Source organism: Homarus americanus, unplaced genomic scaffold (genome assembly GCF_018991925.1).
Source record: "Homarus americanus isolate GMGI-L3 unplaced genomic scaffold, GMGI_Hamer_2.0 scaffold3806, whole genome shotgun sequence".
NCBI lineage: Eukaryota > Metazoa > Arthropoda > Malacostraca > Decapoda > Nephropidae > Homarus > Homarus americanus.
Genome location: NW_024713295.1, coordinates 59,523 through 85,262, shown reverse-complemented (window position 1 = coordinate 85,262; position 25,740 = coordinate 59,523). Strand labels below are relative to the sequence as shown.

Below are 25,740 nucleotides of genomic sequence, written 5' to 3'. Positions count from 1 at the left end.
TATGTTTTTCTTATGCATAAATCATTTATTTATATACTTCAGATTTATATACATATCGCGATATAGACTCGTGAGGAACATATCACTAATTATAATATATTAGACATTTTGAATTGGCCTGTTAACAAAGACGATTATGTAGAAAAACTATATTAACAATAAATTATTAACATAAGTATTAACCTAACTGTTCTAACTTAAACTAACATTATTTAGGTTAAGTTTGGATATGTTAAGATAACGAAGGACGTCTGAAATTAAAGTCGAGTTATAAAAATATAAAGTAAAATAATATCACAAAACAGCCTCTTGCGATTTATAGCTTAATTATTCCCATAACACGTGACACATATTACATAACCTGAATATAGATTTGGTATTTGTAATTTAATATATGTATGGTTATAGATAAATATAACTTAAGTATATAATATAAACTATCTTAATATATTGTTATAGATCACTATGTTTATTATAGACAACACTCGAAAAATAGATAAATATATGTTCTCTATTTGTATTATTAGTTTATCGTATTTTGCCGAAAAATATCGAATGTTGACGACTGACTTTACACCAAACGTCGAATTCCATCACAGCTGGCAGAGCAATACAACACACTGCCTCATACAACATTAATGAAGTGTATGATGTCAACAAGTAGCCCCTGGGAATGCTTTGACGTGTTTATCCTACTGGTTTTCTTATACACTCTAGTGACTACATATATAAGACATGAAATTATCAATACTGAGGTAACCTGGACCGTGGGTTGACTTGTCACTGACGATTTTTTACGTCCGACAACTCAGCACTGCACTGAACAGACTGACGAAAGGGATAGTCTTTTGGTAGAGTCAAATATAAAATGAAAAACAATAAATGTAAAATGAAAAATAAATTCTCTTCCATGTATTAGCACGTGATTTATTACGCTCCCAGTATTTGTGTCAAAGAAATAAAAACAAATCGGCATTTTCTTTGACATGATTAATAAACAACCTTACTAGAGCCAACGACCTTGTCTCAACACCTATCTTACTCAATATGTCACATGTTTACCCTGTTCTATGTTAACACTTTTGTCTTATGGTCCTGTCTTCACTATCAACTATCAATGGAACTTTAAAAAAAAATATATATGTAATTGAAAATAACAACTACGAGCATAAATCACTGAAATCAATTATCACAGAAAAATTAACATTATCATTGCAATGGAATCAATATAGAGTTAAGCGAGCCAGTGAGGGACGGGTCCACTCGTCGCCAAAGCCTTTAATTCTATCGTTCATTATAGAATTAACTCCTTTCAAAGTAGAACAAATCAACTACACTTCAACGAGATAAAACAGTTAACTCTCGTACTTTTGTTATCACGTATAATTTTCTAAGTTAATTTTTTTACTACTGAACTTATCTCTGAAACCGAGTACAACTGTGGTCAAGATTTTTCTAACCAAAGAGAAATTCGTTTGGCTTGATTGATGGCGGACAGACGATAGCACATAACAAAAGCGAGTAGACTGATCAAACCTTTGCTAACGAGACTTCACATCTTGGACTCAAAGGAGGTAGGGAGGTAGAAACCATTTATTATCACATTGCAATAACATTTAAAATATATCTTTGCTTTCTTAAAAAACCGTAGAATTTATTTAACTGTAATGGACTAATTCTGAAGTCAAGAAATATTGCACAAATCAGTGAAAAAAAAAATATTTCTAACTGACTGGGAAACATGTCAACCTTACTAGATTCGGAAGTTATCGTACACTTTGTGATAGATTTAATACTATTTACCTGTTCTATATTATACCTGCATCGTTCATTCGTATTTATAGATATATTGACCAAGACAAAGATAATAACAGTAGTCGTGATCAGCCTCATTAACTTCTACGGAAAATAGATGAAAGATGTTATTAAATTCTTCCCGTTGATGACTTATGTTCACTGCTGGGGTGTTGATGATCCTTATGTGCAAGTCTGGTTCATTAACTCGGAACTATTAAGTGTGTATGGATACCTCAATGAGTCATAATGGTATGTTGAGTCATAATGGCTCTTAGTGATATCAAATATTCAAGAGTTGTAAATAATCCAGCCGGGTAAGTGGACAAACATATTACATTCTGTCTGTACCACTGGATAACTCCCTCCATAAACGTTCAACTGGACATAAAAATTGGTTATACACTGAGCTACAACAAGCGAGAGGAAAAACATGACTATTCGACTAGACAGACAGACAGACAGACGACTAGTATGTCCCAGGTAAGAGGTAAGCATGGGTCCTCCCTGCCTTGTGGAAGTTCACATCTCCCGCAGTGTAGGTCTTGACAGGTACAATATTGCCACAACCAAATGGGCAAGTTAGAGAGAGAGAGAGAGAGAGAGAGAGTTAGGTAGTCTTGTGAATATTTGGAGTCCTCATTAGTCCTGCAGTGGAGAGTAGTGAAGATCAGTAGTGGTGATGGTGGTAGCCGCCGCGTGGACCCTGGGAGGCGGGGATTGTGGAAGCGTCGTCAGGAAGGGAATAGAACTCATCCCGCCAGTGGTATAATGGAGGACCAGGAGTGAAACAGTACTTCTGGTCCAGGGGTTCAGGCGACGTGGTCCAGTACATGATGTAGAAGTTACACATCTCGTCCTTGTTATAAGCTCTGTCGGGGGAAGGGGGGGGGATGGAGGGGGGGAGACACCAATACATTAATAACTGTATGGGTGTATGTTGAATGTAATTTTTATATCATTCACAGACAATTATTATAGATTATGTGAACTGTGTCGTCGTAAAGTCTGTAGTTTAAAAAAAAATAAAAAAAGTTAGTGATTATTCTTGGTGTAAATGATGGTAAACCTAACTTAAAATAATCAAAATCAAACTAAAAATATGTACGAGTATTCTAACATTAAAGTGGAAAGTTTATCTCTATTATAAATCAACAAGATATCTCACACATCCTGCCTAGCACGCCAACTCATAGTGTCTCGGTGATGAATACCATGAGTTTTCTACACATTCTCTATAACGAGTTAAGTGACTGAGTTAAAAAAAACCCATAACTCACCTAATCAATTAAATATCACAAGGAAAACATTCTGATAAATTGACGACATTATTACGAACGTGATAAATTATACAATAACAATATAATGACAGGTTACATAGAGTAGTAGTCAGTCAAAGGATCATTCACAAATTTCAAAAACATCAATAAAAACGAGAAACTGACATACGAACGACAAAGGACATGCAAAACTAAAAAAAAAAATCTACACCACTAAACATACAATTACTCACCTTTTTGTACTGCCGAGTTATGGACGAGAAAAGCCGAGTCATGGACGAGAAGAGCCGAGTTATGGACGAGAAGAGCCGAGTTATTTTTTTTAACCCGTCAAGAGAGACCTGTTTACACTCACAACACACTTCTTATACACTCAACATACACTCACGACACTCAATATACACTCAACACACTCATCATACACCCTCCATCATTCAGGTATCTTTTGAGTACATCTATACAGTTTTAAGTCAGTCAGATACTACCACCATATAAGTTAACACAGATCTTTAAACTCTTACCTGTCATATATATCCTTAATTAGGTTTATATTCACAGGTGTAGTGTGGCTAAATGTGTTTATTAAATGATTACAGTGACTATAGTATTTCTCTTTTATTTTAACTTTTTTCATGACAAGACCATTCCTAGTTATACATTTTAATTTATTGTAAGGAATTTCATGCATTATGGGACTATAGTTGCTGAATGATTAAATTTGAATCGAAATTTATTACCTATTTTATATATTTCGTATTTATTCACTAAGTCTCAAACTTTTTTTTTTATTCTTATAATTTACTTTCTTACTCTCTCTCTGTTTTCACAATATGAATCTTTATCATCTACGTTAATATTAATAGTCCTTTTTACTCCTGTTTTTGGTATTTAATATAACTAAGGTAATGTAGATAATATATGGTAATAGTCATCAATAAGTCTAAGTACATCTCTATAAATATCCTCCTCCAGCTTTATAACACGTCTTGGTAATAGCTATTCCTTTAAGCCATCACCATCTGTTATCCATCTCCTGTATGTTATAGTCAGAGTAAAACCATGGCTATCCATCTATCATTTATGGGATTAATTTGTCTCATCAGGGAGATTCTTGAACCTGGTGTCAGTTTTCCAGTAGTAGTGAGGTGGACCAGAACTGAAACAGGTTTTCATGTCCAGCGGATTTTCAGAGGAGCCATCCACATAATACATGAGGTAGAAATTGCACATCTCCTCGATTCCCGTATTCCTTGTAATGAAGAAACCAGAATTATTCATTACACTGGGCCAATGTTGTTAGTCACCATCACACGGGAAGCACAGTGATCACTCTGCAGGTGTAAGGTGCAGCACACACAGTCCCAGACACTCAGTGGGTATAAAATAAAAGCACAATGACAACAAAACAATATAATAAATAATGCTCATATGCTATTATTCATAGGATAAACAAGCATGAAGCACTTTACCTAAATTGATATAATTAGAAAGTTTTTCAGACAACCTAAATCATCTTCTAGACTTCAAAAAAATATAGTCTTATAGAAATAATATGCTATGTTAGGAGTACACGTTTGCAGTCGTTCGTGGCTAGTTAGTCATTATGTACTGTAGCTGTGTGTTACTCGGCTATTATTGCTTCTTCTCCTAATTCTTGCTCCAAGGAATATTTTACCCCAAAAAGCATATCGATTTGAGATCAGATTGTTGCATATAGTGATTTTTGTTAATGTAAGCAACCTAAGTTTCATCAAAACGATTGTGAACTATCGCAACTACTGGTTTACAGTGGTATACCGTCATACCTAAGACAGAAATCTGCTACATTATGGTATCTTAGCAAAGACGTCATATAACATCATAGTAGATGTGCCAGTACCGTTCATAGTTAAGGGTTTCTTGTGACCAAATATTTTATATCTGGTGAGGTTTGATCCCTAATTCCTGACCCGAGGAGCCAACGGGCAGGGAGGAGGCGTCCTTGTCAGGAATGTTGTTGAGGCCACCCTGATTCCAATAATAGAAGGGCGGGCCTAGGGAGAAGCAGGTCTTTTTCTTCATGATTGGGCCATCCGTCCAGTACATCATATAGAAGTTACACATCTCGTCCTCATTGGTGGAGCTGCAAGTAAGTAGTGGGAGGGTCGTGTGTGAGCAACTACTGGGGACACACTGACGGGGATCTTGCATCAAACTTGGGACACTGTGGAACTAAAACCAACAGTTCCTATTATGTTTGTTGCACTATCCTTCAAGAGTGTTTATTGTATGGTAGAGAGGTAGTGTTGCCAGGGACCCGCCTTTGATGTTATGAGATGTGAGCACTTGTCATACCAACAGTCTTAAGTATTACGGATTATTCATGCACATCTGGTCAGCTACACCCAACCTTATGCTATCGGTCCTATTTAATTATCTACGTTAATTAGTTCGTTAATTAAGCTCATGAAGAAGTAAATCTAGTGCTTGGTAAGTGCTTCTATATGATTCTTATTTTGTGAGATGAGAGTCAGCTTGTAGGGGGAAAAGAAAAATATCCCAACACCACCACCAGTGTAACGCGACATGCAAGAAATCAGTCACTGTTTTCGTATATTTGTTCAGTCTATAAAATATGTACAGTTTGTTTCTTCCCTGAAAGGTAAAGACTATGAGATATATTTTTCGACCTTTCTATGGAGCAATGGCTGTAGTCTCATTAGTCAGCAAAGCAGTTAATAATTTAAAAATAATCTCGTCTGGTAACTTCCATATTCAATTTATAATTCACTAACTTTACCTTCTGTTGTTAATAAATATCACATCAACAAGAAGTGAACCATTTTTTTTAGGAATTCATGTGTGATATTTTCTTCTGTATGGTGTTCAGGTAGATGGTCATAGAACTTAATTGTCATTTTTTTTTATTTCCTTACTGAACTTCTTTCATTTTCACTGTATAATAATCACCGTCTTCCTCTCTTCACCGGCTGCAGAGTATCAGTCCACTTCTTTCCTGCCCTAACACACACCCTATTCACCATCTCATCTCTATCATCTCACTCATAACTTAGGATACCTCAACTTCATCCCTCTCATAAAACTGTATATCAGAAACACTAAACCATCCACAATGTAACAACTGTGTTTGGTTACTTACTTTATCAAAGGCACAATTGTGAGTATTATCCAAGTCCATGTTTGTCTTTTCCACCATTTAAATTAATGCTTAGAAAATGCACAGTAATAGTGAACTAAGAAAGGCATATATTTAAATTATAGTTTGAGAGTATCAAGATGGCATAAACACAGACATGCAACGTGCAAAGAAGATGTGTGTAAGTGCTCATATCATGCAAAAAAGAAATCACTTGTGAAATTGTAACTTCAGCACTGGATATGTATCTAATTTACATAAAAAAATGCCACAAAATATACTAAGACAAAATATGAATATTCACAACAATAATATATATCAATATACTACAAACACTGATAAAGAAAACATATAGAGATGCACGTGATGACTTAAGGCCCACACGGGTGACTTACCCAATCCTGGTGGTGCGGTCCCTCTTGCTCTCCATGGTACAGCGGGCAGCCTGGCCAGGGGAAAAGTCTTATTGTAAATCACGTCTATGGCTTCTATACAACTTTTAGTAATGAAAAAGTTTATTATTCCCCCAAAAAATAAATAAAAATACAGTTTCTAACAATATATGTAAGGCTAAAAAATGTGAAGTGTACAAAAGTCAGAGTAAACATTGAACGAAACTGTACCTATAGTAACTGAAAAAAATAGGAATGTAAATAATGTAAGAACATACTATACACTGATGAGCGTTTACATGGATAGATAGATTTTAAATTAATTGCTACTTCTATAAAACAAAATAAAATATCTTGGTATTGGTTGATTTACGTGAGAAACATTTACACTACTCACCACAGTATCGCCTTTACGTAGGACAACGTCTTTATAAACTGGGTAGAACATCTGGGGCAGCTGAGGATCCCTCTTACCGATCAGTTCCCAGTCATCAAAATAGCCTTTACGTGTCACCTTGTACCCCGACACAACACGACCTGAAAGAGTCAAAAACTACATTAGCAACAGTTATTTACATACTTTTATCTATGACGAACATGGTATCTGTACTGTATTGTAAACAGATCTATTGAAAATTAAAATGTACCAAGGATGAATTATATAAACACATGTACTATATAACAATTGTAAGTAGTAAAGTATTAAGTCGTGAGTGGGTCAAGGGAAGGGAGGATCTCACCAAGAGCGTGTGTGTGAGTCCTGAAGGCGAAGGGGTGGAGGATCTTGTCTTCATTGATGGTACAGGCTGTTTCCATGTACTCCACACTCTTGGGGTTAATCCGACCACCAGTTCCCATCAGCAACACACCTGCTGACTTAGGCTGACTGAAATACATACAACATTCATTACCATAAGAAGAATCCTTAGCATCTGTTTATGTCATTGAAATATATGAAGAAAATAAATAGGCAGGTAGTGGACGTAATCTGTACGAAATCTTTAGGCACACAAGAAGGAAGCAAGGAAAGAAGGAAGGAAGGAAGGAAGGGAATATTGTAACTTACGGGGTCTCGGTGTAATAGAGGAACACCCCAGAGTCATCAGTCGACCCATCTGAGGAGGAACAAACAATATGGTATACCTTTTGTGACGTCATATGTTTACAGTTTTTTATTAGCAATACTAAAAAAACAACTTTGATGCAATTTCAATTTAAAAGTAAAATAGAGCAAAAAATAATAGAAATACTGTAAATTAGAACTTACTGGGAAGGTCTTTAAAGGAGTGATCATTACTGACTAACCTTTAAACTTCTCTACTGAGGCGTAATGGACCTGTAATACGAGGTACTGGATGGGTGACCGGCCGCCCACCTTGAAAGCAACTCCTTCAGGCAACACCAACTTAGGGGCATCTTTGGCCCAGGCGTAAATAACCTGGAAATAAACACACGGTCAGAGGTCAAAGGTCACATATAGGTTCATAGGTCATTATCAGGTGTATTCTATCTATTCATCTTTCAACTACTAGTACTGTACACACACTTCGGGCCATGGTGACTGACTACCTACAAGTATACAGAAAATCCTTCAATAATACCACGTTCACGAATGATTAAAACCTGTGTATCCTTGTATATATGTGGATAATTAGCCAGAGATACACAGTTTAGTTAAAAATATGAAATTTATAGTTGTATCTGTGACGTAATGGAGTTCTTTGGACATTATATAACATAAGTACACACACACACACACACACACACAGTTTACAACCAAGCCATAAAAATGTTGTAATAAATATTACCTGTAGCAATGGACTGACTTGCAGTTCTGGTGCATGTGCTAATTATGTACCGTTTGTGTGTGTGTGTGTGTGTGTGTGTGTGTGTCCAAATCTATGCGAGTCCAAATGCGTGGCCAAATATGTGCATAAACCAAAGTGTGCATGTCCATTGTCCAATATGTACATGTCCAATTGCATACGTGCGCATATTATCGAGAAGCGTGAGCCGCGTATATATGTATGTGTTTGTTTTTAAAATACCAGTAAGGATTTTTTCAACATTTAAGTAAAATATATTCATAAAATATATCCACACACTAGAGCGTGTCTATGTAACAACAGGTAATAACTATCTGTAACAGCTAATTTCTGCCTCACAGGGAACAAGTAAAGCTAGGTCAGGTAGGAGCAGAGGGTAGGACTCACCTGGGATCCTGTGGCGCAGACGGGGGCGCTCTTGATGCCGGGTTGTGCCAGGGCCATCTCCCCACAGTTCCACACCTCCTCGTCAGTACCGGGCGTCTCACAGCCGTAGAGTAGCATGTGGTGGGCCGTCTCCATGCTGGCGTTTGGCTGGAATGCCGCTGTCAAGACAAAACTTACAATAAACACTTGTGTTATCAGAGAGTAGAAGGTTTATAAGGGTACTGCATCACCTTACAAACAAAACACAGGTAAATCTTTTAATTTCTGTTTAATTGTGATGTTAATATGGCAGAAACATCAGTAACGCATCAGTATAACAGAGGATATTTACAGTAGTGAGAAAGGACAGATGACTTAACAGTAAAGATCACTTCTAAAGGTAAAACTGCAAGTAAAATTTTATGATTAACATTCTATCACAAAGGATTTTTATCAATAGACGTGATCACAGCTCATGTCGTTTTTTGTTCTTTAATGTGACTGAACTAAGAGATATACGACGTATATATATAACAGCTGCAAACATCACCACCGCTGCATCACCGCTGACTCATAACCAATAAAAAAATAAAAAACAATAACATCTCAGTCCAGCGCTGGTTTGGTGACTGTCTGGTAACTGAGGACTGTAACTGCATATCACCTTAAGCTTTATATGGATGAAGAATAAATACGTTGTGGCAGTCTAGATATTTCCCACACAAAACGTATAACCAAAACCTGTAAGTGCCTTGTGTAGTCTTGTACCGGTAAGGAGAAAGAAGATGCGCATTAACCATCAAAAGCAACCATGAGACGATTGAACGGTGCAATAAAACATTAAATTTACCCAAGAGCTAAGAAAAGGCAGAACACAACTAAGATATATGAAGGTGACAAAAGGCTGCAAGGATAGCAAAGGCTTGTGGAAGGAAGCAAAGAGCTGTGGCAGGGAGCCAAGACTTACGAATCGCAGCCTGTAAGTTGTGGCGGACACTGAAATTTTTCCAAGATAGAAAGATTTTTGGAGGAGAGCCAACAGTCGTGAAGGTGGGCGAGCAGAAGGCTGGAGAGGGGGGAGTAGAGGACATCAGCTGTGTAAGTCGTGGAGCGATACCAGACATCAAGAAGAAAACAATAACAATCATATGTGACTCCATGTCTATCGTGATGAAAAGTAAAGGAAAACATTGATTAAAAAAAATAAAGAAACGAATTTAATCGAGGTCTTCATTATTATGTGTGTTTATGTATACGATAACACTAAGAACTATACAAAGAAACTTAATGGAAATTCAGACTAATGAGGTACTCTGTATGTACAAGGACAACGCATCCACACAACGTAAACACCTAGAAAAAGTGCAAAAGAAGGCATGCAAGATTAATCTCTCCCCTTCCTACTCCACATATCAAGAAGCGTTCAACACACTGATCCTTTCGACTCTCACTGACCATCACCACGACCTCATCTGCAAATTTAGTAAGAAGCTTCTACACCATCCTCGACACCGGCTCCTACTACCACCTGAGATCCCTAGCCCGAGAATTGCTGTTCGACACCACAACCTGTTACGACCGTGTCGTATTTTTTCTTTTTTTTTATATATATAACATGCTCCCATGTTCCATATTATTCCTGTAATGATGTGTTAAATTTACTATTATATATTCTAGTCACCTTACCCCGTGCTGTTAAGGTTTTAACTGTCATTATTTGTTCAAGCCCATCTTGTTTCTTTATTTTGTATTGTAACCAGCATTCTTTGTTCTCTAACGACCATCTGCATCGTTAAACGACCGACCGGCGGGTCGCGTGGCGGGAGCCGACCTTATATATAGGACCCACCAACTGACTTGAGTCAGTTCAGTCCTCTTGTCATACAGTCCACATCCTTTGAGTGTTACTTGTTACTTATACTTAATTTATTTGTGTTGTTCCTGTCGCCACCAATGTGGTATATCTATGTGAGTACCTATTTATGTCTCTGTTTGTGCCCATCAGTATTTGCTTAGTTGTATTCAAGTAATTCAGTGTTGTTTCACGTTAGTTAATTTCAGTGATAGTTTTTATATGTTTATGCAGTGTTAACGTAATCCAATGCTTTATTTTTATTCTTTTGGTGTTTCGATGTTTTGTATCACTTGTGTCTTAAAAGTTTCGATGGTGAATCAATTTGTTGTGACAGCCTACGAGGCTCTTTATTGTGTTAATATTTAATCAATTAAATTCTTAAAGGTTTACTTTATTTATTTTTATTCTCTTTTAATTTACTTCACTTTTTGTTTGGTTACGCCTAGAACCTGGATATTTAAGTAAATTAAGAGACTATTGCAATTCTTATTATGCATTGAACTTCAACCATTGTCTCCCAAACTTATATTTTTCAACAAACCGTTAATTATTATTATTATTACTACACACAAGAACAAAAACTGACCGTAAAATCTCTCTCCTGACAACGATCACCATCATTATCTTTCGAGCTCCTATTACCAGGTAGGTACAAGTGTGTAATAATAATAATAATTAACGGTTTATTGAAAGAGCTTGGCAGCCAGAAGGCTGAAAATATACAGTTACATAATTGGGGAATGGGTTTCGATTTACAAATAATATACAAATAACATAAGTGATACAAATAAGATATATAATAACTAGATGGGGAAAAGCTCAAACTACAGTGCATTTCAACATAGTGACAGTGCAAGAAGTGGTATTTACTGGGAGTGAATACACTGGTTTATTACAAGTTATTGATAATTTTTACAATGGTTGGGACTGGGCTGTTCTTATAGCGATCAGTTCGTGCACGTATGGGCTGGATGCGGTTGTGGTGTCGAACAGCAATTCTCGGGCTAGGGATCTCGGGTGGTAGTAGGAGCCGGTATCGAGGTGTGTGGAGGTGTTTTGCCTCATTAAGCGGTGAGAGCAGCTGTCGTCTGTTCATGCTCACAGGTTGATTAAAAAACGTCACGGAGGGTAATTATAACATGTGGTCTATATTCTATGAGGCACCTTCCTCAAAGCCTTACGTGCTGGAGGTGGAGCCACAGTTCTCTCTAAACAACAAAACAAATGAAATACGATAAAATAAAATAAATAAATAAATAATAACTGAAGCATTTTTCATTCTGAGCATTTTCCATGAACGATGAAAGATATTACAGCCAGCGGAGGAGAGGTACCACTAATTCCTCGATCTAAATAAATTGTGTTTAAGTTGGCGCCCGGTAAATTGTGTCTAAGTTGGCGTCCAATATACTGTGAGGCAACGAGTCTGAAAATCGCTCCTGCCATTATGCCTCTTTTTCACAGCTATTCTCTGCTGGTATAAGAAACAGTCACTTCACCAGTCACCTCACCACCCCCTCACCAGTCACCTCTTCACCAGTCACCTCACCACCCTTCATCAACCACCTCACCACCCCCTCATCAGTCACCTCACCACCCCCTCACCAATCACCTCACCACCCTTCACCAACCACCCACTTTCACATCCAGCCCTGTAGCCTCGTGTAATCTAGGGCAGAAGGTAGCGGCGACACCCCCCCCCACCACCCCACTAGTACAAAACAAAACCTTGGGTGTGAACTGTCAGGAACCTAATGACTCTTTTTCCGTAACTACACACTTACGATAAGAGATTTCCGCTGTTATATTTCGTCGAGCAATATTACCTTTTTATTGTACTTCGTTATTGTTACAGCACTTATGAAATTAGGAATAACGAATGATCAATACAGAACTTCCATTACAGTGGGGTGGGGGAGGTAAGGCCCCACTGAATTAGGAAAGTACAGGAAAAACAATGTATTCTTGTACCTAAAGTATAAATTGACTTTTAAAATGAAATATTCCTTTAAATATTAAATCGTTTATAAATTACGATATATATTTAGATTCTTAAAGTGTGTACTAACCTGTAATTAAACATACATGAAACTTAAAATATTAAACTAAATTTAACTAACAATTTTAACACGGTAAACACACTTCACATATTGGTATAAAACAAACATAGTTATTTACACCAATCAGTGGGCGGACTCGTGGGCGGGCATGAGCTGCGGGGTTAGGGTAAAATATATTAAAAACATCCTCAAACAGTCATTGCCGTTCGGGATTATGATCACCTGAGGCAGAGTCGGGCATTGATCTTTTCCTCTCCCCTGAAATATTATAACCAGGACTTTGATACGCAGGTGGGTGAAGTTCTAAATATAAATACACGTTCATGTCTACAAATCGTAAATTGAGGATAAATGCGATATCAAATAATAGTTGATCGCGTGTTGAATTATCACATGTAAATATCGTAAAATAAAGATACTCAGGTGTTATCATAAGCCAATAATATCGTAACACCAACAGAGGTCATACGTCTAGGAATCCATTTATGATCGTCTCGGAGCAGCCAGTCAGCCAACCGACATTACTCTGTGCTAGATAGGCTACAGTGTTATGCAGTAGACCCGTGTGTGTCTGTGTGAGGTACTCTGAGAGGGATTGTACTTACTGATATAGTACTCCTGAGCAGGGTCGATCCTGATTGGCGTGCAGAAGTAAGTCTCAGCCTGCAAGAAGAAAAAAAACATTAATTCTGATCATTATCGAGAAATTTGGGCTAAGATCCTAACAAAAAAAAACACAAAAAACCTCCATACCAACTTACGGTTCCCCCAAAACACTGCTATAAACATAAAAAAAAAAAAGATATTCTATTTTAATTTGATATGTTTGAACCTGGTTTTATGAGCATATGAAGTACGGTAGTGAGCGACACGAGAGAGGACACAAGGGTTCCCGGAGTGGCTAGCCGTAGGTGGAAGTACGTACAACAGGTTTAACCAGAGGAGAATAACGTCACAAGGGTGGTGGTGTGAGGGAGGGCACCAGGGTTATGGTGTGCAGGCATATAATGTTACACACACACACACACACACACACTATAGTGAGTGTGAGGGAAGCAAGTCAACAGGGAGCCCAAAATGTCATAATTAACTTTGGTGTACAGGTGCTGTTTTTCATGCCCATGCAAGCCGTCACTGGCAGGTGTACACAGTCTCTCGCACATGTGTACTGTCACCAGCACGTGTATACAGTCACCAGGAAGTATACACAGTCACCAGTCATATATCAGAAAATCGTTTGTACAAAGTGAACCAAATATGTCTCAGGTGATGGCTTTATTATTATTATTATTATTTCTGCTGTTGTTGAAGAGATACTAGCGTGCCTCTAGCCTTAACAGTCGCTAGTTCGTGCTTTAAAATATGAATGAGTACCTTACTTCACACTTGGGGCTGTGAGAGCAGTCGAGTGCAGTACCTACCGGCCTAGTGTATCGCTAGGCCTATGGAATTCACTTCAATTATTTGTTTTTTTATCATTTACCATATTATTATCATTGTTGATATTGTTGCTATTTCTCGTTATAATTTTTTTATTTGTTTTCATTATTATCGTTTACCTGCACTATCATATTTGTTTTAATCAGTCATAGAGAATAATTGATTTTTTCCAAGTAATGTTTCACCACCTCCCGTTTTCTAAGAATGTCTTTCAAATGCCCTTCCCATGTCCGGCGTGTCTGCCCTCACCACACTTACCTGAGGGAAAGTCTCAGGTTAACGAACAGCTATTACAGGTGTTCTTGGCTTTAGATTCTTCACCCATCACATAACCTATAACTTAGGCACGTAATAGGAATTTGATTTTCTAGGCCACAAGACTCGCCTCTCTACCTACCCCCTCCACTCCTTTCTCTCTCACTTACTCTCATAGTCAACTCGGGATGTTACTGACCTGCATAACAACACCTCTATCTCGTGTGACCTCATAAGCTCAGAGAACACCAGGTAACTTCACTAACCCTGTACACTATCCAGAATCAATTCATCACAGTAACTCTAAGACAAGATTCTATATAAATATACATCAATTAACCAAATATAGTAGTTTATTTATTTTTTTAACATAAAGATGAGTTACGTAGTGTGGAGGTATTAGGTAGTGTGGAGTGAAAGGAATCGATTGGTATTGAGGGACACGACAATATGTGGGTCACAGTTTGTTTCTTGATCATTGACTGCATAGACGATGGAGATCTCTATACCTAAGGAGACTCTCATACGATCACAGAGGAGTATACTGTTTATCTACCTGACTATCACCTTTGAGTTAGTGACTATATAATCAACCAATTAACATAGATGAAAGAATAACTAACTAACACAGATAACTAAACTAATCACCAAACTTTATAAAATAACGAATAAAAGAAGGTTGACACGTGAGGTAGGACACATCTGAGCAGGTGAAGGTTACACACTTGATTCATTGTTGAGGTGGATCACGCTTGACTATGTAAAGTTTGAATAATTTTAACATGTTTCTTAGATCCCCCCTGTTGGACACCTCACTGGGACTCAATTACTAAAGAGAGTATTTAGCTTTGACTGAACAACCAATGACGTCAACCAATAAGATGTTAACAATTTCACCATAAAGCAAAGTACCTTCTGCTGGATGTGATTGTAACCTCTAATAACACACAGAGCTCTTGCTAACTTTATTATATATTGTATATTCATTTCTTTATTAAAATATAATTCTTTTATGATGTGTTTATATTGTGTCACCAAAATTATTGAAATATTAAAATCTACAAACATTATCTTCCCATCTATCGATTTACAGTAAAGGAATTTTTACGACTTGTAGTATTTTTTTTGTACATAATTTAAATCACACTTAGATTTACAGAGTAAACTGTATGTGTAAACAAGTAAAACTGTGTCGATCAGAGGCTTAAACCTGTTATAAATTATGTTGACAGTGTTATATTTTGTGTCGTCATAAACACACACACACACACAGGTAAACATAGAGAAGATGAATAAACGTTAGTGAAGAAAACTGTACAGGTAGTTCACCTTTAAATACTTTAATTACCCCCGTGTCTCAGCTTCTGGGCGCTGGGAAGACGAGACAAAAGAGACTGGCTGAGGGCGTTGAGGGCACTAGAGCGCTGCTGTAGGTGTGTGGAACAAAGTAAAGGTTGCTGCTGAGAACTCGTTTAAGAGATCTGGGCGAGGTGCTGTCTGCTGCTTCTGTCGGATTACTACAGCCCGCTGACAACATGGGCGACATCTGTTTTATCACTTTATTGTCTTGAGATTGTTTCATGTCAAATATTCAACCATCAAGGGTGTTATTAAGGTATTAGAGAGAGAGAGAGAGAGAGAGGGGTAACGAACCTAGAGAGACTCTGACTTAAGCACGACGTTAGGGTTTGAAAATGTTTATTCATATAAATATTCAATAGATCTTGGAGTCACTACCGTATGCTATGATCCCAGCCTAATAGTATGTAGTTCAGCTCGTTAATGTTTTGTCTCGGCAAGTTATATAATTGGTTGGTGCTGCTGTTAGTATCGTAGAGTGGCGAGACTTGAACTGTCCTGAGGGCGCTGACAGACTGTGTGGGGGCGTCAACCTCCTCCACGTCACCAAAATCCACAGGAAAGTAAGGTTGAACTATGAGCAATGAGCATTATAAAGCTTACATTTCCTTACCTCTCATAAGAGTTCAAAACCCAAGGGGGAGAAGAGGAGCCCCCTTCCCCCTATACACACGGCTGGACATACTTAAAAACCCTTCAATTTATCTCAGTTGATTACCATAACAGTTCCTTTGTTTCATTAACAACCGAGACTGTAAGGTAAACACTGTTGGCTAAGAGGAACGAGCGCAAACACGAACAGGAAGTTGGGTTGTGTAGGAGGGCAGAGAGAGCCTGAGGGAGGAGCTGGAGGCGAGGTGGCTGACGAGGAGGTGGTGGTGGTATTGGCGGTACCTCGAGGCAGTGGTAACAACATTACCGTACGGTGTATCGGGCAGGTCGTCGCCCTTCTTACAGTGTTAGGATCCCTTTGTGTTGGCCTCCATATGTTTATACACAGAGCTACATGACTGCGTGTGCTTGTAGTATTGTCGGTGTAGTAATATAGTATATGTTACCTGTCTGAAGCCCTCTGTTAGTAAGTACAACATAACAACAGACCCCCTAAACAGACTAAACACCAGGAGAGACAGACGGATATAATGGGAGGGGGAAAAGACTAGGTGAGACTAAACTAAAGTGTATAAAATTAATATAATGTCAAAACTATAAGTAATATGGCAAAGTGGAGGATATATTACAAGAGTGGATCAAGAGGTGGAGGAGGAGGGAGGACCTTTGACTGGATCCTACAAGATAAGAAAAAACAAGCCTTGGGTAACAGCTGGAAAGATGAAGTTAGGAAGACGTTCACAAGGATATGGAAAAAGATTCAAAACTAATGACTGTAGAAGTGTGTATTAAAGGTCTAGTGATACAGGTGAGTGAATGATGATTGATGATGAATGATGATGATGATGATGATTGATGATGATGATGATGATTGATGATGATGATGATGATAACAGATATTGATAAGTACATCATCCCTATAAGGGCACGTTATCTCTCAGTGTTTGGTATCTCTCTTTCTCTTACTGCTTTGAGAGACAAGTTACATAAAGCCTGACAGTTTCTTGACCTCCCTACAAGGAAAACAGATGATGAGTATTAACCTCTGCTCTTGAAACTCCCTATTGTGGGTTAAGTGGTGAGAGCGCCTTGGGTAGTGAGTCGAGAACCTGGTGAATTGGTGTCATTACCGTACACACACACACACATACACCCAAACACACACACACACACACACTACTGTTGTTTCGATACAGCAGAATCAATCACCTCCCCCATTGGTTGAATTCTGGTCACGTGCTTTATCGTAAACAATAGCACGTATTCCTACCCCCCTCCTCCCCATCCTCAGTTCTCATTCCGTGACAAGTGTCGTGTGGGGTATAGTATATATGCTTGGTGTTACCTTCGTGTTACCTCCGTGTTACCTGCGTGTTACCTGCTTGTTACCTCCGTGTTACCTGCGTGTTACCTGCTTGTTACCTGCGTGTTACCTGCGTGTTACCTGCTCTCAACACATCACCGCCATAATACCATTTATAATGCTCAACAGGTTCTAATATTCACTTGTCTATGTAAACTAGGGAGTATATTATTTTTACTTGTCATTTTGTGGAATTATTGTAGGTAATATTATTTAGTTTTCCAATCTTTACCTTCTCTGAGTCTAAGTGATCAACAGTGTACCTGATAATAGAGTAACTTTTACCGCCTCGAGGAAAGGAATAAGGTGATACTGCCTGCGTGTGTGTGTCTGTGTGTGTGTGTGTGTGTTAGGCCAGTTGTAAGGAATTATGTTAAGACAATTGTACTTTATTATTGTGGTGGTGGTGGTGGTGGTTGTTGTTGTTATGGTTTTGGTTATTGTTGTTGATGTAGTTGTTGTGGTGGTGATGGTTGTTGTTGTTGTTGTGGTGGTGGTGATGGTGGTTGTAGTTGTTGTGGTGATGGTGGATGTTGCCAGATCAGTTGGTTATCTCCTGCACTTTATACTTGTGATTAAAAAAAAAAACGGTTTATCCACAATAATAAAAGACAGTATTGGAACTATTTTTTTTTTTTAGTTTTCGATCCATTTCATAACAATATTTTTTTTTTAGGCAGAAATAAAAATTATCTATTGAACTCAGGGTGACTCATTGTATCAAAACAGGGTCTAACATTTAATAGTGATAGCTAGGAATATTCAGCTACAAAGTGTCATTCAGATAAGTATACAGCCATTGATACATTATACGAACACACACACGCACACACACACACACACACACACACACACACTCAAAAACGTATGAACACTGCTACCCCTGTTGTCTCGGTAGGGTTGTTAAAAATCCTTCTTCCATTATGTCATATTGTTTAACACAAAACTTACTGAAGGGGTTAAGTCATCGCAATAAACGGCTTAAATCATCGTAGGGGTTTAAGTCATCGCAATAAACGGCTTAAATCATCGTAGGGGTTTAAGTCATCGCAATAAACGGCTTAATTCATCGTACTCAAGGGGTTAAGTCATCGCAATAAACGGCTTAAATCATCGTACTCAAGGGGTTAAGTCATCACAATAAACGGCTTAAATCATCGTACTCAAGGGGTTGTCATCACAATAAACGGCTTAAATCATCGTACTCAAGGGGTTAAGTCCTCGCAATAAACGGCTTAAATCATCGTACTCAAGGGGTTAAGTCATCACAATAAACGGCTTAAATCATCGTGCTCAAGGGGTTAAGTCATCGCAATAAATGGCTTAAATCATCGTACTCATAGGCTTGTCATCGTACTCAAGGGGTTAAGGTCGCGTTTACTTTATTCCTTGAACGTCTGATAAGTGGACAAACTACTTAAATGTCTCCAAATATGTCACGCCATCAATACTCTGTCAGATCACAAGAACGGAGACATCCAAATCAATTTTCATTTGTACTTCTTAATAAAACATAAACTACAGCTACATCGATATTCATAAGGTTACATAGAGACCCACAAGCTACATATGTCCTCATGATTTATTAAATTAATGTCTAGTGGTCCTGTGAGAGAGTTAAATACCCCTTATAGTTATCATGGGAACGAAAAAACAAAAACTTAAAATTTTTTTTTTTTTAAAGACGGAGAGAAAAAGAATTCCAAAATATAATATGTAATATATTTTTCGATAACGTGACGGTCGAAAAATGATACGTGGCGGAGAGAGAGAGAGAGAGAGATAGAGCTAACCTCACCACGATAGGAAGATTAGTAGCCCAATCAATATCAAGTAACTGAGCGTAACCACGAGCTGACAATGAGAACGTATAACCTGCACCCACATCCCACTACCACTAACCTACATTCCTCGTCCCCCCTCTAGTAGCAGGTTACCACAAACATCCACCACCACCAGCCCTGCCCGTGTCCTTGCCGCCCAACACTACACAGACGCCAGCACCCGGAGCAACAACAACAAACCACTTGGTATATTTGCGTCACTTGGCTGTAAATTGATCTAGCGTAAAGTACACTGCTCTCATATGGTACCCAAAGAAGAAGTAAAAAAGAATGAGGTCGTGTTCTTGGAATCGGTTTATCGTATCAAGTTCCTCTACGTCATTGGGGGATAAGAGGCGAGACTGTTCCCTCATATGACATGGTTTCCATCAGTAGAGTCGCTCTCACCATCAAATACCATTATAAGAGTTCCATGGTGATGTAATCCAAAAACATCTTATATCATTCATCCTTTATTTATATCTATATTTACTTTTATTATTTGAGAATTATGGTATTGTTTAAAAAATAAATAAATAAGTACTATGAATGCACGTAAGCAGGTCCCTAACACCGACGCTGACTGTAGGACAAATATTTCTCCATGAAGTCAATACCATTTACCCAAGGTCATTAAATTGTTCACCTGAATTGACGGAACATGTCAGGTAATGAAAATTTATGTTATATCACCAACAGGTTAACAGTGACCTAAAATAAACAAGTGTTGTTTTTGTCCACTCCGAAGTAAGAAGACCAGTTTTACTACATCAATGTTTGGGTGAGTGACCGTCAATGAGTGAGTGACCGTCAGTGAGTGAGTGAGAGACAGAACACAGCATTACGTACACAGTTATCAGAACAAGCAAAAAACCAGGACCACCACAACAACCAGCTAGAGAGAAAAATTATCATACAAGCCTTTGAGAATCTATCGTGTCGTAGCTTAAGTGAGTCAGTTTGAGAAGTTCACACAAAGCCAGTTAGGGTGAATTTTATCGTAAGAATATTTTAGTATCTTGACCCCTCCTCCCACCTACCCACCCCTTAATCAAACAATCAAGTTACATGTCTTAGGGTTGGGTAACAAGGGGCCTTACATCATCATGAGGGTAGTTCGGGTCATGGCACTTCTTTAATGGTTTTTCAAGGTCGATATACTCAATCATCAAAGTATATTAAATGATTGTAACAGTCAGAAGGCAACAGTGATGAAAGACATCTTGAGGAGTCTAATAGATTTATCTGGTATATTCCTCAGTGTCTCTAGTTAAGTCAAGCTAACAGAATGGAATTGTGGATTTGTTTTAATTTTTAATCAAAATTTTATCTTAGTTATCTGAAGTTGTTATTTTCCTTATTCGTCGAAACTCAGTTATTATTAATTTATGAACGACTGATAAAAGTCTCCACCAGTAATACAATGAGTGGAAGACGTGAGTTGTTTATTAGATATGCAAATTGTTGGAATGTCGGCATAAACAGAAGTCGTTTTACAATCCTGAGACTTCAAGCTGCTGAAAAAAGTCTCCAAACTACTTGTCCTCCCGCTTTGGTGTCTCTTCTGGGTATGGTACAGCTTCGAACAGGAGTATCAAGGACCTATAGTTCATGATTGTATATACATTTAAAGTTAAACATGATAATAATAAGTACACAAACTTCACCATACACTCGTAAAGTAAGCAACAGTTCGGTATACACTGGCGCCATCACGACCAAACCAACAACGTCTTACAACATTTACTCACACACGTTCCACCTCCCTGCGTCACGGTAAACTTGCTTTAACCACAGTCCCTATAGAGTTAAGGTCAGAGAACTCATCAACCATCGACTTAATAGCTTTTTTTTTTTTTTACTTTTGTTACGGTACTGTAGCCTGTTGGTGTCTACGGTCAGCCCCAGCTCAACCATCCAGAACCCGCCGCTTCCATCTGTCACACCTCTATCCCCACCCCGGTACACGCAAACACCCACCTTTCTCCCTCCTAGTATACCCAGACCCGTCACCCAGCATGAACAGTCCCCCAGTTCCTCAGAAAACATCTTTACTTTATCCGTCTTTACAATTTGAAACAATGGATGAAATATTTTGAAATCTTTATATGTTGGTATGCCTGCTCCCCACACCGATAAAAGTATTCAAATTTACACAAGCAATGTATTTATAAAATATATATAGGAATAAAACTTAAATTATTAGTCATTTTGAAATTCAGGCAGTTCTCAGCACCAGAAAATGTGAGCCACTTACTATAGGTAATGGTCGAGTATACCAACCGCCCCATAACTAGTGGACTAACACTGCTCATAAAACCACGAACCACATCACCCCATAAATAACACTACTTTTATTGGGACTGTACATTATATACCACATCAACACATACATATACTGTACTATCCCTAGCTCAACTTCCACCCGCCCCCTCCACAAGTTCCACCCGCCCTCTCCACAAGTTCCACCCCCAATGGCCTGTTGTTGAATGGATTCATTACCCTGCAGCAGATGACTTAGTTTTTTTGCACAAGATATTTTTTAATTGCGACGTTAACCTAATTCCCGAGACGTTGAGGGGATGTATCAGGTGTTATAAAGACATGATAATGATTTTCAGCCTGTATAGACACCACACACACACACACACACACAGCACGTACTGATTGCTATAAGAACAGCCCAGTCCCAACCACTGTAAAATTATCAACAAATCGTAGTCAACCAGTGCATTCACTCCCAGTCAATCTTATTTTTTGCACTGTCAGTATGTTGAAATGCCCTGTAGTGAACCGTCTCCCCATCTTGTTATTATATATCATATTTCTATCAGTAGTGTTACTAGTACAGTATATTCGTGGTAGGTAGTAGACAGCTACCAAACAGGGAGGTACTACCGCCTGAGAAGATATTGGAAGTATAATGTGTTGTCTAATGGTAGACCCTGCTGCCATATGGTATCACAAAAATTGTGACCAAGTCCCAGGTTGCTGATCTGACTTTCTGCCTCATTTACACACAACTGCAGAGTTTAAATTGTTTCTCTACTTTTGACAACACAACATATACTGTATACTGTCGTTTCTCACTATTGATTTAATTTTTATTTTTTTTATTTATTTATTATTATTATTGAATTTTTGCCCTTTAGGCCCTAATGTGGGTGACCTGTGCCCGGGTGGACTAATTCCCGTAAAAAAAATAAATAAATAAAAAAATAAAAAATAATTAAGTGATCCATTCCCAATCATATTTTCATCATTTCGGTTGTCACTTTCTTTCAATAAATCGAAAATTATTATTATTATTATTAACTATTACACCCACGCACACCCTCTCTCACACACCTGATATGACTCACTCTGATATCACACTTCAGGAATCTCAAACAGCTCAGACTGAAGGACGTCCACTAAAGCAGGTTTGAGGAGGAGGAAGGAGGAAGGATGAGTGGTTTATAATTAAAGATAAAAGTGACGACGTTAGCTGAGACCAGATGTAAACAAATCTGAAATCCTCTCTCTCTCTCTCTCTCTCTCTCTCTCTCTCTCTCTCTCTCTCTACATTCAGCGTCCACACACGTCTGAGCACAAGGGCCAAACAGAGTCGATATCCTTTGTGTCTGCCTGACCGATTATAAAAAAAACAAAAAAATAAACCAGACGGGAAAAACCAGCTCACCGCATCCCTTCACCATCCTACACGGGAGTTAACACCAACACCAACAACATTAAACGGAAATGCCAATCCTGGAATTAAAATATAACTGTTAACACTCATGGTTACCAGATGTCCGTTGTTTTGTTTCTTTCTACAACACACACACACACACACACACACAAACACACACACACATTTACACACATTACGTTGGTCTATATACTTTAAATTCTTGCAAAGTTAAAGCTGTTGATAGTACTACTGTCATTCACACTACCAAATATAATATCATGTGTATGTATGTATGTGTGTGTGTGTGTGTGTGTGTGTGTGTGTGTGTGTGTGTGTGTGTGTGTGTAATATTCTCCTAAAAACGAACTAAAATACCGTATACTTTCATCTTTTTTTTTTAACATCATCAAAAGTGCCACAAACTATAGTATTCAAACAAGAGCCAAATAATATAAAAAAAGAAGAAATATATACGAAGAGAAATCAATCAACACAAATTATTATTCAATTGTAAACAGATCTCGTCTCCCATACCACATAAAAGGTTTCTCATTCATGTAACATAACGTGGATATCAAGTATTGTGTAAGGCGTTAATAAGGTTCTCCTTTAGATGATTATATTTGATGAGTTAAGCATATGGGTAACTTCCCGTTGGTTGTCCGGGTGTTGGCGCCGAGTGAGTTCTTTTAGGAGGTAATAATTTATAAGCCCTGTAGTCTTAGCCTCCTGACCTTGTAGATACACTCATGATCAGTGGAGTCTCAGAGGACCACGTAGGTCTTTGTTTTCCTCCTTTCCTCCTTGCGTTAGTAAGTGGATGATTTTAACCGAAGCGCCGTTAAACATTCTCAAAACTTACATCCTTATTGTCCTGACACACTGCATTAACATCATTAGAGGAAAAAATTACACAAACATTCAACATTAACTAGATGTGTACACTTAGCTCCCACGTAAAGGATGAATGCAAACACGTAATTGTAAACAAAATCATTAAATGAATTAAATTTGATTTTTTTTTATTATATCTTTCACAAGTAGTTTGCCACTCTCTCAAGGTCTACCCTCAAGAGGTATTTCTTTACGCTTACTTGAATGAATTTATATATCGTGGTGTTTAAAAAATTAGTGAGATGGTATCACTACTGTCAAGGGTGTTGTTGTTTGCTCGAGGGTGAAGGCCAATACGTTCACTTTTGTATAAATGTCAGTTGATTATCATTCTAACCTAACCTAACCTAACCCCAAAACCTGAATTTATATATTTAGGTTAGGATTGTTCTCTCGGTTGCTTTAACGGCGATTAATAAATTATCACTATTATCACTGCACCTAAAACAAAACAAATATTTGTAAATATAAACAACAGATACACTTGATGATTTGTTCTACACAAAAAAATAACTTTAAGAGTTGCCGGAATTAGTTAAAATGTTTGTGGTGTGTGTATGAGAGGGAGGCCGTCTGTCCGTCCTCACAACACTCACAAGATCTTCATAAAATCTTAATGAATTCTGAAGGAAACAAAACAAAACGTATGAATAGTTTACAAATATCTTTTTCTCGTTAATTTTCTCCTGTATATGACCGAATATTAATTCTTCAAACGCCCATCTCTCCTGCTTGAGTTACCTGATAACCATAAACAGTATATTAATATTTTCAGAATTATTATACAAACGAGTGGGCGGGGAGTGGGGAGTATTCTCGTGCCTCTGGAACCTATCCAGTGACGCGAGTAAAGACGTCATAGGTGCGTCACAGCGCCGCCCACACTGCCCACACACCATCACCATAGTTACTATTATTTTGTTTCATTAATGCACAAAATTAATGTCCTTATGTTGATAACGTATAAGACAATAAAACTGGTCGACATTTAACAAGGAGGTGTGGCTCACACCTGAGGAATAAGGTTGACGTGTGCCATATGGCAGCAGGCAGTACTTCCAGCCCACACGGCCCTTAACACCACCATAGTTAATTATCACAAATAATTACTATTTTACTGACAAAGGTCATCACAAAAATTGTATCTAGTTATTTTCTTTATTTCGAACATTTATAATTTGATAAGACCATCCGTTCACAGGTGTGATCGCTTACAACATATGATTACTCCCTGGCGCTTCCAAGACAAGAACTGCTAACTAACATGTTGTATGCTGAGGAATACTACACATGTCTAACATGTTCATCAGAAATAACATACTGTACGCCTTCAGAAAACCACAGGACATGCCCTCACTTGTTGTTAAGATAAAAGACCACTTTGTAAAACATGCCAAGACTCACCCGCTCAGGCTTCACGTGAGGCATGAGGAGAGGGAATTTCTGGAGGGTTTCCGCGGTGGCTATTGTGGCCGTCACTCCCAGCAGGAGGACGACGAGCACACCCGTTCGCGTTGCCATCTTGCCTTCAACTGGTGGCCGAGCACCCCAGGCCTCAGCGCGTCCCCAGAACTCCAGCCCCGTCCCACTAGCGACACCTGCCTTGCGCAGA

At 38.2% G+C, this 25,740-nt stretch overlaps 1 protein-coding gene across 3 annotated transcripts; it reads right to left on the bottom strand.

Moving 5' to 3' along the window:
• Window positions 1–4: 4 nt before the first annotated feature.
• On the bottom strand, window positions 5–25,740 carry LOC121871701 (peptidylglycine alpha-hydroxylating monooxygenase-like). 3 transcript variants are annotated; one of them, XM_042374122.1, is made up of 9 exons: window positions 25,533–25,740; window positions 13,315–13,372; window positions 8,816–8,973; window positions 7,908–8,040; window positions 7,669–7,717; window positions 7,343–7,488; window positions 7,000–7,139; window positions 6,606–6,655; window positions 5–2,666 (listed from the first exon to the last, which is right to left on the bottom strand). In XM_042374122.1, exons 1-9 carry the CDS (start codon window positions 25,647–25,649, stop codon window positions 2,465–2,467), a joined length of 1,053 nt encoding a protein of 350 aa, XP_042230056.1. In that variant the 5' UTR covers window positions 25,650–25,740; the 3' UTR covers window positions 5–2,464. The 3 variants fall into 3 exon arrangements, with proteins under 3 accessions (XP_042230056.1, XP_042230063.1, XP_042230050.1); XM_042374129.1 differs by lacking the exon at window positions 5–2,666 and adding an exon at window positions 3,675–4,323; XM_042374116.1 differs by lacking the exon at window positions 5–2,666 and adding an exon at window positions 4,470–5,196.

Excerpts from the sequence above, each read along its gene's own strand:
- LOC121871701 (XM_042374116.1), bottom strand. The coding sequence starts at position 25,649 with ATGGCAACGCGAACGGGTGTGCTCGTCGTCCTCCTGCTGGGAGTGACG. Across the intron at positions 13,373-25,532 it reads CTCACGTGAAGCCTGAGCGG|GCTGAGACTTACTTCTGCAC; the intron begins GTGAGTCTTGGC and ends TTCTTCTTGCAG. Across the intron at positions 8,041-8,815 it reads TCTGCGCCACAGGATCCCAG|GTTATTTACGCCTGGGCCAA; the intron begins GTGAGTCCTACC and ends GTTTATTTCCAG.